Source organism: Cynocephalus volans, chromosome 4 (genome assembly GCF_027409185.1).
Source record: "Cynocephalus volans isolate mCynVol1 chromosome 4, mCynVol1.pri, whole genome shotgun sequence".
Lineage (NCBI taxonomy): Eukaryota > Metazoa > Chordata > Mammalia > Dermoptera > Cynocephalidae > Cynocephalus > Cynocephalus volans.
In genome coordinates this window covers 162,945,039-162,959,700 of record NC_084463.1, presented here as the reverse complement: position 1 = coordinate 162,959,700, position 14,662 = coordinate 162,945,039, and the positions used below count along the sequence as shown (strand labels likewise).

Below are 14,662 nucleotides of genomic sequence, written 5' to 3'. Positions count from 1 at the left end.
AGACTCAAGTTATTAAGATCAAGAATGAAAGGGGACATTGCTGCTGCCTTACAGAATTAAAAAGGATTATAATAGAATAACTCAAGCAACTCCCTACTGACAAATTAGATCACTTGGATAAAATGGACAAATTCCTAGAGAAAACAAACTACTGAAACTGATTCAAGAGGTAGAAAATGTGAATAAACCTATAGCCAGTAAAGAGAATCATAATTTTTAAAAAAAACACCCATGAAGAAAATCTCAGGCCTAGCTGATTTCATTCTGCTGTATGAATTCTGCCAGATGTCTAAAGCAAAGTTAATGTGAATTCTTCATAACTCTTTCAAAAATAGAAGAGAAAGGAACACTTCCTAACTCATTTTATTGCCCTGCTGTACCAAAACCAAAAACATCACAAAACTATAGACCAATATCCTTTATGAATCTGGACGCAAAAGCCCTCAAGAAAATACTAGCAGATCAAATCCAGCAACATATGAAAAGGATTCTATAGCATGACCTAGTGTAATTTATCCCAGGAATGCAAGGTTGATTTAACATCTGAAAATCAATTAATGTAATATACCGTATTGATAGAATGTGACAAAAATCCACATGATCATCTCAATAGATGCAGAAAAAGCATTTGACATAATACAGCACCCTTTCAGTATAAAAACACTCAACTAGGAATAGAAGAGAATGCTCAACCAGATAAAGGACATCTATGGAAAACCTACAGCTAATGTCATATTTAATGGTGAAAGGCTAAATGCTTTTCCCCTAAGATGAGGAACAAGACAAGGATATCCACTCTCACCACTTCTGATCAACATTATAGTAGAGTTTCTAGCCAGAGCAGTTAGGCAAGAAAAATTATCTAAAAGGCATCCAGATTGGACAGGAAGAAGTAAACCATCTCTATTTGCAGATGATATGATTGTGTATATAGAAAACCCTGAAGACTACACTAAAAAAGTATTAGAATTAATAAATGAGTTAAAAAAAATCAATTGCATTTTTATACACTTGCAGTGAACAATCCAAAATTGAAATTAAGAAGGCAGTCTCATTTACAATGGCATCAAAAAAATAGGAATAAATTTTACAAGCAAAGTGCGAAATTTTTACTCTGGAAACTATGGAGACTGTTGGAAGAAATTAAGGACCTAATTAAATGGAATGACATCTCATGTTCATTGGAAGACTTAATATTGTTAAGATGGCAATATTCGTATGATCTACAAATTCAGCACAATCCCTATCAAAATCCCAATTGGCTTCTTTTCAGAAAATGACAAGCTGATTCTAAAATTCTTATGGAAATTTAAGGAACCCAGAATAAACAAAACAATCTTGAACAAGAAAAAAGCTGGAGAACTCAGATTTCCCGATTTCAAATACTGCAAAGCTGCAGTAGTCAAGGCAATGATGCTCTGGCATGTGGATAGACATGTAGATCCACGGAGTAGAATTGAAAGTCCAGAAATAAAGCCTCAAATTTTTGGTCAATTGATTTTTGACAAAAGTGCCAAGAAAATTCAGTGGGGAAGGAGTAATCTTATCAACAAATGGTGCTGAGACTAGGGTCAAGGTTTCAGATCCCTGTACCAGCCAGCAGCAAAAAAAAAAAAGAATACAGATGGTTCTGGGAAAATTTGGATATCAACATGCAAAAGAATAAAGTTGAGTCCCATCTCATACCATATGTAAAAATTAACTCATAATTGATCAAAGGCCTAAATGTAAAAGCAAAAGCTGTAGAACTCCTAGAAGAAAACATAAATCTTCCTGACTTTGGAGTAGGCAGTGGTTTCTTAGATACGGCGGCACTAAAAGCACAAGGAACAATAACAGAAATAAACAGGAATTCATCAAAATCACAGCTTTAAGGGACAGACACCATCAAGAATATAAAAAGACGGCACACAGAATGAAAGAAAATATTTTCAAATCGTTTAAGGACCTAGTATCCAGAATATAAAGAACTCTTACAAGCCAAGAGTAAAGGACAAAACACAAGTTTAAAATGGGCAAAGGATCTGAATATACAGAAGTTTCTCTAAAGACATGCAATGGCCAGTAAGCACATGAAAAAAATGTCCAATGTCATTAGTCATCTGGGAGTGCAAATCAAAACCACAGGATACCACTTCACAATCATTAGGAAGTTTAGAATCAAAAAGACAGATAATAATAAGTGTTGGTGAGGATGTGGATAATTTGGAACTCTCATATACTGCTGGTGTGAATGTAAAATGGTGCAGCCACTTAGGAAAACAGTCTGTTCCCAAACAGGCAGTTCCTCAGTGGTTAAACATAGAATTGCCATATGCTCCAGCAATTCTCCTAGGTATATACCTAAGAGAGTTGAAAACAGATATATACTCACAATAACTTTTACACAAATGTTCATAGCAGCATTATTCATAATAGCCAAAATGTGGAAACAAATCAGATGTCCACCAACCGATGAATGGATAAGCAAAATATGCCTGTAATAAGGAATAAAGTACTGATGGATGGTACAATGTGGAAGAACCCTGAAAACATTATACTAATTGAAAGAAGCCAGTCACAAAAGGTTACATATTGTATGATTCCCTCTGTATGAAATCTTCAGAATAGGCATATCCATAGAGACAGAAAGTAGATTCGTGGTTGCCAGGGGTTTTGCAGGAGGAAGGAATGGGTAGAGACTGCTAATGAGTATGGGTTTCTTTTTGGGGTGATCCACAACTCTGAATATGTTAAAAGCCATTGAATTGAACACTTCAAATAGGTGAGTTTTATGGTATGTGAATTATGTTTCAATAAAGCTGCTACAGAAAGTGTAATAATGACTTTGATAGCTCTTCACATACCTTCACGAAAATAACTTGATTGCAAAGTCAACATCTACCCTTGTCAGGGACTACACATGTCCAACTGTTTTGTTTTGTGAAGAGTGGATGAAAAGAAGTTTAAACCTCTTACTAATGTCTCTCATTCTTCCATGTTTTGATTTTGAGAACCTTAAAGTTAATACTGCTGGTGTCCTCTGTAAATTATATGTAATTCCATGAAAATCTATCAATGTATACATCAAACTTAATCAGAACTAATGAAACTTCATATAATTTGGCCTTCCTTTCTTTCTTTACATTGTTTTTCTTCCATAGTTAAACCCAATTATTTTAGTTATACATTCCAGTTTTTACCCATTCATTCAAAATTGTTTCAAACAGAGGTGAGTTAAAAATAAGCCTATCATTCCCTGCCCACTTTTCCCCCCAATTCTGCTGCCTAGCTCTGTAATCATAGGCAAGTAGCTTAACCTCTCTCTGGGCCTCAGTTGCCTGCACAGTGTGGGGATAATAATCACTCATCTGCCCAAAAGCAGGAAGCTGCACTTAAATCCTTGAGGTTACTTTTGGTACTTGAGAGCTACATTTCTTTCGCTGATGGCAGAAACTGTCTTGTGTTCCTCTTGTTACCTTCTCACCCCTGTATTACATTACCTTCTGTAATGGCTCAGTATGCTGTCTTGTTAAAATAATGAACGTCCTTCTGTCCCGTTTCTCAACTATTCCTTGGAGGGGAGAGTAAAGTGTCTAAACCAAAGATTCTCACAACTGTCCAGACTCTGTTTTTGGGAACCTGATAATACTGTCTGCTAACCAAAATACTTCTAAATAATTGGGGTAATTTTTCTTAATTATTAAAACTGATTGAAATAAGTAATTTTTCAGTTCTTGATTACTGGTTTGAATAGGTGATGAAGTTAAAAATTTTTAAGGTGGATTTAAGTAGTTTTCAATTTGAGTTATTTTTCTTTCTTTTGCTTTTCTCAGGTAATGGTAATTCAGGATTTGAAGGACAGAGTCGATATGTACCATCTTCTGGAATGTCCGCCAAGGAACTCTGTGAAAATGATGACCTAGCAACCAGTTTGGTTCTTGATCCCTATTTAGGTTTCCAAACACACAAAATGAATACTAGGTAATTTTAAATCTTTATCCTGAGTGGAACAGATGATGATGTTGAAGTTAAGAAAATAGATGGCTAATTTTACTTCTGCTCAAAATCTAAAATGACAGTAAAGGAAAGTTCTTTGCTGCGGAAGGGTTTTTTGTGTGAGCTAAGAGAAGCAAGCAAGGTCTCTAAGAGTCTTCAATTCTGTATCCCTACTTTACCTCAGAACCTTTCTATTAAAATATAAAGCTGGAGGACCCATCTTCATGTTCTGTTTTAAAGGTTGATAATAATTATCGTGGCTAAAAGAAGTCTTGTAAACATCCTGTAAAACCATGAAAATGTGTGAGTGTTTTTTCTTACTTAAAGTAGGTTGCATCTTTTTTTTTCACGACTTTATTATAGAACTTTTTCTTTTAAATAATTACCACTGTATGTGTGGGGAATTTTGCCATCATGTTTAATCTTTGAGATTCAGCTAATCATAATAAGTATGAGTGAATATTTTTAAAGGCATGTGTTTGTATTCACATGCAGGTAGGAAAATAAATGTGTAAGTGTTTCATTGAGTATCAAATGTTATATATAAAATATTATAACATTAACTTTGAAATCTGTCATCCTTTAACATCTGAGGTCTCTAATGCCTTTATTCTAATTTTCTTAGATATCGTCTCCCCCTTAAAATTAAGATCCTTAGATCATTCCATAATTGTTTCTGTCACCAAACAGGAGGTTAGAGCTTTGTAACTTTTCTTTCTCTTAACTTCTATGGCAAATGGTTTTTGAGTTTGGTGGAAAAGCATAACAGCAGGGATTGAGAATGTAGAGCAAGTTCTGGGTCCCTTTCACTCCTTTCTCCATCACACCCGCACTGGTGTTTTGTAGCTCCAGTGTCAGTGACAATCCAGGAGGAACTTGATAACCAGGTGGATAGTCACTGATGATTATTAATTGGAAGGTAGGAATTGGTGATACAGTTGATTGGCAAAGTCTTGTCCTTTTTTTACCCTTTTAAATTCTGTCCCTTGCTAGAATTGAAACAAGATACCGTATGCTTCATTTATCAATTATATTCTAAATCCAGAAAGAAGTAATTTAGTTGAAAATATGCCTTTGGTATTAGTGTCATGTAATTTTATGTCGTCATACATCTTTATTCGCTAAAATGAAGTGAGTCATTGGAATGGAGTTCAGAGATTATTTAAATAGTTCCCTGCCAGATGGCTGACTGTTCTTTGGAAAATCAGCAATATTGGATGCCCAACTAAAATCTCGTTTGCATTATTTTAAGTCTGTTTCCCTTTTTTTTTTTTTTTTTCCATTGAACATGAAACCAATGCTCATTTTCCTCCTGGAAGATTCTGATAGTATTTAAATCACCCTTTAGCCTTTTTTCCCCTAATTTAAGAAATGAAGAAATGTGAATATGTTAATCACTGTTTGAGACAATAGTCTAGTGTCATTCAGGATCAGGATATCACTGCAGAGGCCCATAATTTTGACCAGGAGTCATCAAGAAAGTTACGTTGTGTTGATTGTGAGATATGGAAGCATATAAAACATTTTAGGAAGTATTCCATCAAAATTACAATAAAAGTTTTAGTGGCTTATGAAAGAACTTCATGTATTCCAAAACACCCATGTTCTATTCCAGAGGATGAAGGGTTATCTCCTGTTGTTGGCTTCTGCAATAGGAAATACTCCAGTTTTCTGTAAAAGTCTTCCTAGACCACTGCTTCTCATAATTAGTTTATGTATGAATCACCTGGGAATCTTGTTAAAATACAGATTCTGATTCAGTAGCTTTGGAATGGGGCCTGAGATTCCGCATTTCTAACAAGCTCCCAGTCTATGCCTGGAATAGCTAGGTCCATCTGACCAATAAGTTTCACTGTGGTGTGATAAGTAGATAAAAAGTTTCTTATCGGTAGTTTCCTAGGGCTCACTTAAAATCATGTATCATAAAATGTAAAGTTTAGGATTACTACACAAATATTATTAAAACTCAGGATGTTATAACTGAGGACTCCCAAGTTAAAATGCATACATAAAATTTTTTCCCATATAAATTGAAGCATTTAAAGATCAAGCTGGTTTGATAACTTAAACCTGCAGAAGAAAACATTTGTTCATATTTTTCAGTGCAACATTTAATTATACTCATCCAGTTCCTAAAATAGCCTGTGATGGTGTGGACAGTCCTTCTGTTCCCTGATTAGAGCAGGTTGGTTTCAGAGCAGTGCTAGCACTTCAGGCCAGTGTGGTTGTACAAGGTGATGTCTTCTCTTTCCACCAGACACTTTCAGTTCATGGGTGTTTTACAGATTCTCATGTAAACTGACATTTGGAAATAAACAAATTTTATTATTGAAGCTTGTCAATCTTAGTGAAAAGTACAATTTTGATTTAATTTTAGTGGACTTATTTGAAAATAAAAACTATCTCTTCTGTCTTCTAACTCTTCATTTTTTGAACAAGAATTTACCAGAATGTTAACTTAAGTCATTTTCAAACATATTATTTTATAGAAAATAAGGAAAATCTATAGTGCTTTATTGGATTAGTAGATAACCAGTAAATAATTCTTAAATTATTAGCTTATGGATTTCTGTCTCTTTGGGGTAAAAAGAAGTGACTGGAAAATATAATGGATCTTGGATTTTAATTCTCCTAGTTATCTGTATGTTCCTTGTGTATGTGGTCTCTTTGTTCGTGTTTATGCATCTGCAATTCAGTTATCATTTTTTAGTTTGTCTTTTTTATATCCTTTTTGCACCCTTCTATTTATTTCAGTGTACCACCAGGAAAAATGTTGAAAAACAGTAGATGTTTAATGATTTGAGAATTTCCAGAACTGGCTCTATTTTGTATGCTTATGTTTTAATATATCCCTGTATTTACTATTAAGAAAGTCAGAATTGTAGCATGACTACTTAGAAATAGTATTAAACAGAACACAAATGTCAGTTTATTGGGAAAATTTTGGATTTAATTTACTTTTGTCAATTATAAAACTTAAATTGTTTTTAAGAGAATAGAGTTTTTGGTAATACCTCTGATTTTTAAGAAGGAAGTGGGAGCAGAATATTGTAAAAGGGGTGGATACTTTCATTAATGCCCCCTTGTTTAGGCTGCGGGACCCTGAGAGTTCACAGTATCCTGAGGAGTAGGGGAGACTCAAAGAAGAGTCATCTCAGGACTCTTTTTCTTTGAAACTTTTCCTGGTTTTACTAATCCAGAAGTCAGCCTGTATAGTTTTTACTCATCCTTTCACTACTGTAACCATCTAATTTTTATTTTACTCATGTATGTATTTGATTATTTACACCCACTGTTGGATATGAATTTATAAATCATTTTAATCACTTGAAAATTAGGTGCTTGACTAGAATGCATAAAGAAATTTTTCATACCTTCTGACTTAATCAACGGTAAGATTGTTTATACATGAGGTCTTCAAAAAGTTCATGGAAAGATTCATATTATCTTTAAATTTATTTTTCCACAAACTTTTTGAGGTACCCTCATATGGGAAAGAAAGAATTTTAAGAACCTGGCTTGTGTTATGTTGCTGAGCCTACCCATGGCTTCATAAAGTTCTTAAATATCACAGTGTTTTAAGGATTTTTGCTACAACAAATATTCTAAGTCTGCTTAGAAATTATAAATTATACAAATAGTTTTTTATTGTTATTTGTTTTTGCATTTATATAGCGCCTTTCCTTCGAGGAGCTCAAGGCATTTTTCAAAATCTGACAGTTTTCCTCACAACAACCCTGTGAGGTAGGTAGAGTGCATCACGAACAATAAGATACTGATTAACCTGTTTCAGCATTTATAATGTTCTTTTATGTTAATTAATTTGAGGTGTCAGCATAAACATGAGTTTTAGAACATTTTGCAAACCTTTTAAAATAGTTTGGTCTTAGTAATAGTTATATTTTTTTAAAAAACCACTTGTACTCCATAACAGGGTAATTTTAAGAGAAACAAATCATTCATCAAAAGATCAGGAGTCACTCCATGGAATTAGCTGAGCACTGATTGCAGGACTCAGCCAGGTATGTTTTTGGTTCTTGTTTATTTTCAGGTCAAGAAGCAGTGAAGAGCTGTGGTTCTGTGACTCCTCTGCTCAGCATCTACAAACTGTCAGTTTGGAGCTAAACTTTGTTCAGAGGGGGAAATGTGTTCACTTTGTTGCCTCATGGTTTTCTTGTTTATATCTTAAATATTTGAGCATTTTCTCTCTCTTCCTCTCTCCTTCCCCTTCTCCCTTTTTTCTGTTCCCCTTCCTCTCTTCCCCCCCTCCAGTCAACTCTTGATTGTACATGCTAATGGAAGGGCACAATAGTACAGCTAATACAAATCTGCAACTTTTCTTCATTGCCACAGTGGTCTCTTGGGTTTGGAGACAGAAAAAACAAATAGCAAGAATACCTGGGAAGTCAGTCTCTGGAAAGAGTGGGGAACAGGTGTGTGGGAGTGTGAATTCTACGTTTTTTTCCTGCCCTTTAGTAATAGCCAATTGTAAATGATATTTTTTATTTCTTGTACCAGCCATTGATCAGAGGTGTGGGAAGAGAAAAGTAAATATGCTTGGTTTATTTAAAGTAGCAAAATTTGTATAAGAGAGGGAGGATGCGGCATATTGATTTGGAAATGCCAAATACATCTTTTTCTTGCCTTTCCTGCCACCCCACCCCTAAATACTAAATTTAAAAATTCATATTTGCATTCATTCCTTCCACTGTATTGTGAGTATATAAGCCAGAGCTGTCTTAACGCTGATGCTCAGTGGCAAACACAAGTCAAATCCTCTTCTAACCATGAAACGACACAAGAGGGCTCTCCCAGGCCAGATAATAGAACAGGAACAAGAAGGCCTGGGCAAAAGTCCCAGCTTTTCCATTAATTAGCCCTGAGTCCTTGGCAAACTATTTAGCCTTGTTGGGCCTTATTTTCCTCATTTGTGGAACAAGAGAGTTGTTTTAGATAATCTGTAAATTTTTTTCTAGCTTTAATTATTACGGTATAAGGATAGCTTTATGCAGTTTGTATGTGAAATTTAGAGCAATTGTTGAAGAGAAGAGGCAGGTATTTTTCTGTTCAATAATGGAAAATTTTAAAAATTTTTTTCTAAGATCATCAGTGACTTCTGCTTTAGCCCTTGTAGCTGTAACAGTCTTAAGTTATTAAATAATTTTTATCCACAGTATTTGTTATGATGGGATTTGACTTGAACTATCAGCCAGGTGATTTTTATATACTTCTATAGGATTACTGAAAACAACTGTCTCTTCTCCTGCCTGTGTACCCATAACCATTTTCTTCCTCCTTTTCCGCACTGTCATTTCATGCCTATAGCAGTCAACTGTGACAGTAAGTTTTAATACTTTTGGGACAGCAAATTACATTTTAATTGATGTAGAGGTTCTTGCTAGTGGGTAGCAAGGGATAGTTTGGGGGGTTTTGTTTGTTTGAAGCCATAGAAATCAGGAAAGCAGAAACAAAAGCCAGCATAGGAACAGTGTAAAGCAGAATATTACTAAATCAAGAGTTGATTATATTTCCATTGGTTTTAGCATATAAATTATTTGGCATCATGAACAAAGAGTAAACAAAACTAAGGTTATTTGAAAGGCATTTTTAGGTAGAAAGGAATGTGTTTTAGGAAGTGTAGAACACACATAAATAAAGCCTGTTAAAAAATAGTCGATGACCATTCCAGGTCTGTAGCTTATTTTTCCATAACGTTCTTAAGAGCTTTAGGTGAATTTAGCCCTGACTCACTTTATTACATGTTGAGCCACATAATTATTTTAAAAGAGGCTGGCCAGTTGGCTCAGTTGGTTAGAGTTGGGTGTTGATAACACCAAGGTCAAGGGTTCAGATCCCCTTATCAGCCACCAAACAAAAAAAGAAAAGAAAAATTTAGAGTGTCACCACTAGTCACTTCTACATCCAACATGCAAAGATTGCTTGGCTCCTTCGTCATTTGTAGCCCTGTCACTTAACATCATGGATAACTTACTGCATTTGCTCAAGTGAACCTATTGCTGTTCTGATATGTACAAAACGTGGGTTATCTATTTCCTACCATTTTATATGTTATATTGCTTGAAGAGTTATGCCTTAGCTAACAGCTGCTTTGTTGTCTTATCTGTCCTTCATATGCAAGTAACCCTGTCGTGTAGAATTGCCACAAGAATGGTGTAGATTGGGTTTCTTAGAAATCTTGACAAAATCAGTAGTGATGGCCACAAGTAAGAAGTTTAATATGGACATTTTTTTGATGCTTTCCCCAGTTCTGCACATCTTTAGATTATTTTAGTGGTGGTTCTTGGATTCTATATTCTGGCAGCCTACTTAAAGCCATTCTGAATTGCTTAAAGGACTTGCATTCATCTGTCTATGAGGGCTTGTGTACTAATTGGTTGAAAATGGGAAATAAAATAGGGCAGTTTCCATTTCTTCATATGACACCTTTAGGATGTGTTTGAACTCTCAGATAGTTCTGCTTAATGGTTGTGAGACTCCAGTGTTACTGAAATGAAGTTTGTAAGATAGTAAGTTTCTAGTGGTATCAGTGTGCATTACTGTATCTGAAGTCTTCTAGAGATCCTGTCTTGTAAACAGTGTTATACCTGTTCTGGACCTCATGTCTTCCCTTTTCCTGGTTCTAGTTCTTTACTATTGTTAGCCACCTGACCCTGGTCAACTATTTTAATTCCTCTTCTTTCCCCCTCCTCCCAATTTCCTATGGGGATCTGAACCGTTGACTTTGGTGTTATAACACCATGCTCTAACCAGCTAAGCTAACCAGCCAGGCTTTTCCTCTGTTGTTTAGATCCTCTGCTTAGATTTCTTTTCACTCTGCCTGCCTCTTTATTCTTTCCGGCCTGTAGTACTGTGCTTTTTCTTTAGAAAGCCAAATTCACCACTTTCTTCATTGCCAATATTATTGTCAACTCCAAAACCCCCTCCCAAACAAATCTTGCATCTTAGTTATAATTTCCATTAAAGTGCTATATAGCAGTGCGGTTTTTACCATATTAACATACATTTGCATAAACTTTGCTGTATGTATATGTCTTTTATTCCCAATTAAATTTTCCATTGAAGAATAGTGACTTTGTCTTCTGTCTCTTGTATTTTTCACCATACACAGCACCTAATCAACAATCTTTGGTGAAATATTGTGGCTTAAAATCTTACTGAAATGTTATGAATATATTTGTGACAGCTTATCTAGAAAAAAAAGTTCTGCTGAATAGTTCCTTTGCTGGAGTTTGTGTTAGATCTTAGTTCTAGCATATATGGTCTATGAGATGTGAAGTTTTAAATGTTAGAGTAAGATACATAGTTCAAATATTTTTTTCTCCTGTGCTACTAATATTTTAATGTATTTTATTTGAACAGCAATCTGTAATTCCTTTTTCTGTTGGGTGTTTTGTTTTAAAAACTAAAAACTTTATTTGGAAAAATTAGCCAAGTGAAATTGACATGAGAAGACATTTTGAAATTAAGATCTGAGTATCTTTAATCATAGTACACATGTTTTACTGAGAACACAGCTTTAGAATGAGGGGCTCACAAATTTAAGTCTCAGTTGGACCCTGATTGTATCATGTGTTAACATATGCCCAGCAGTATAATATTCTGAAGTCATTATGGCCGGTTTTACTATTAGAAGTCTTCTAAAATTCTACCCCAGCAGTTTTTCCTGTATCACCAATATAGTAGTTTCACTGCCATAGTTGTACTTCTTGTTTCTGAATGTAGTCATCAAAGATCAATTTGACGTGCCTGGTTAGAACATCAAGGTGTCTTTCAAATCCCGTTGGAATGCTTAGTTTGGGGTTTTTATTATGTGCATAGAGAATGTTTTTGTTTACAGCATGATTTTGTTTGCTTCATCATACTTCTGAAACTCATTGCCTTGTGCTCTTCCAGCTTGATTCTGCATGCTTTTAAAAAGTCTTGTCATCCTAACTCTCAGGTAGATGTGCTCTATTCTAGATCTTTCATTATGTACCTTCCAAAGTAGATGACTGTACTAAGCCTGAATCAGTCAGCTTTTGTTTCAGTCATCTGGTTACCTCACAGTTAATGAGATAACAATGAAACAAAAATATTAAAATACAGTTTGAAGAAAGAGAAGTTATATTTTCAGGTGATCAACATTACTTGGATAGTAATTATCAAGATTATTGGGTTTTTTGTTAGATCTTTGCTCTGGTGACCATGGTTGTTTTCAGGGTATTTCTTTCTCAAGATCTCTTAAGGTGGATCAGTGGCCCAGGGATTTTGGCAGATAACTAAACTTATTTTGATTTCTTTCAGATTTCGGCCTATTAAAGGAAGGCAAGAAGAACTAAAGGAAGTAATTGAACGCTTTAAGAAAGATGAACACTTGGAGAAAGCCTTCAAATGTTTGACTTCAGGGGAGTGGGCACGGCACTATTTTCTCAACAAGAACAAAATGCAGGAGAAATTATTCAAGGAACATGTAAGTTTATTAAGAAGATCAATATTATTATCCTGTTTGGGTAAGAGCAGTAAACTAAAGCCTAAATGTTAGTGAACACTGAAATTTTAAATTGAGTTTTCATATAACTGATCAGTATGAAGATCTTGTAACATTTAAGATCATTTGGATAACTATCAGAAGAGAAAACTTTGTCATTTGGAAGTGAAATTCATTGTGAACTTTTATAGAGAAACAGTTAAGCCATTAGGTACTCAAATATTTTAAATTTTAAATTTTATAAAAACAAAGTTTGTTATTTAATGATCTTACATTCTTTACATTGTTGCTGGTGGTTTGCTTTTATAGCTCTGAGAAAGTCTAGCAGGATAAATAATTTAAAGTTATTACCAAACTTTTTTCCTGTTTTAGGTATTTATTTACTTGCGAATGTTTGCAACTGACAGTGGATTTGAAATATTGCCTTGTAATAGATACTCATCAGAACAAAATGGAGCCAAGATAGTTGCAACAAAAGAGTGGTAACTATTATGCTAGTATAAACCCATAAAGTAATTTTATTTAAAATTTTCTCTTACATTATTATTAAAGTACTAAGAAATTCAGTAAGGAATGAAGGCAGAGTTACCCTGAAGGAGCCAAGGTAGTGCCATTGCTTTGGTCCATTGACTGGAGTCAAGAAGATGAAACTAGAAGACTGTGTTGAACCAGATCCCATGTCTAGGCCAAAGTGCTTTTCATTTTCCCTTTATTGAATCTGAATGCCTGCTCAGTGACAAGATTGATGAAAGATTAGGGATGCCAGGGTTAGATAACCTAACTTCCAGAGTCAGTCCTTTACTGGCCTAGAAGAAAGGTTTGAGATGAAGCCTTAATGATCCTAGGAGTTTTATGGGTGGAAATGTCCTAACACATTACCTGCTTAAAAATACATTTTATATATATATATATATATATATATATATATATATATATATATATATATATATATTCCAGCTTCAATAAGAATAGTAGGGTTGAGCCCAGCTAGGAGGTATAAAAGCCATAGATGAAAGAGAGAATATGTGACTGTCTTTTCAAATAATGTTTGTTCCCTACCTTATCTCTCAGAGAAAAATGTAGCCACTCTCATATACCTACCTCTCAATATTACTTTCCTTTTTTTTTTTGTGGCTGGCCAGTGTAGGGATCCAAACCGTTGACCTTGGTGTTATAACACTGCTGTAACCAACTGAACTAACTAGCCAGTCAATATTTCTTATAGCAGAAATTTGGGGGGTCAGGTATCTGAAAATGGAAAGAGCAAAAGAGCATTACTCCCACGCTTCTCAGATGGGTATGTGTACATGATTGTACTCTGCTTGCCTCAGGATGGTATTGAGCCTGCTGACTGGATCCTGTGGCTCCCCATGTTGCAGATGGGTGTGTAGGTTTGAGATCTAGGTTGCCAGAGCTGTATTGTCCAGTACAGTAGCCACCAGCCACATTAAGTCCTTGAAATGTGCATAGTCGGAATTGAGAAGCGCTGTGTGATATGCACACCAGATTTCATTTCTCACTGATATTTCTTATATTGATTACCCGCTGAAATAGTATTTTTGGATATATTGAGTTAAAATATATTAAAGTAATTTCATCTGTTTTCTTTCTTACTGTACCTGCAAAAACATTCAAGATTACAGGGCTGGCCAGTTAGCTCACTTGGTTAGAGCATGGTGTTGATGACACCAAGGCAGGTTCATACTGGCCAGGCACCCAAAAAAAAAAAAAAAAAAAATTTGGCTTGCATTAGATTCCTAGTGGATGATGTGCTCTAGAGGGTGGCACCACATTTCCAGGTCCTCATGACCCTTTACTGCTACTGGTCCCTGTCTGCTTCATCCAGTGACCAGCCAGTTTAATTCAGTGCAGCAAGTATCTGAATTCTTTATTCCTGCAAAACACTACACTAGAGGCTGCAGGGGACTCAGACACATAAGTAGCATGGTTCCTGTCCTGGAGGAGTTTCCTTCCATTCTCTTGTAGAGAAAAGGCAGATACATAAGTAACCATGTACAAGGCTGTGGGGCTCCAAGAAGGAAGAAAAGATACCCAGCTGTAGATCCAAGTAAATCAGCTAAAATTTTAGTACGCAGCTAGGTCTTCTCAATTTCTGGTATTTATTGGGCAGACTTATTTTATTAAAAGAAGCCTTATTATTTATAATTACTAGTAATTTTTAACACATCACATATT

At 35.1% G+C, this 14,662-nt stretch overlaps 1 protein-coding gene across 4 annotated transcripts in view; it reads left to right on the top strand.

Moving 5' to 3' along the window:
- KMT5B (lysine methyltransferase 5B) overlaps positions 1-14,662 on the top strand; it is a 50,119-nt gene that overhangs the window by 19,611 nt on the left and 15,846 nt on the right. For 3 of the 4 annotated variants that reach the window (XM_063093990.1, XM_063093991.1, XM_063093993.1), the window contains exons 3-6: positions 3,816-3,963; positions 7,654-7,722; positions 12,283-12,448; positions 12,839-12,948. In XM_063093990.1, the coding sequence (XP_062950060.1) occupies positions 3,816-3,963; positions 7,654-7,722; positions 12,283-12,448; positions 12,839-12,948 (493 nt within the window). Of the gene's footprint in view, positions 1-3,815; positions 3,964-7,653; positions 7,723-8,329; positions 8,412-12,282; positions 12,449-12,838; positions 12,949-14,662 lie in introns of those variants that run through there. The other variant, XM_063093992.1, reaches the window with a different exon arrangement.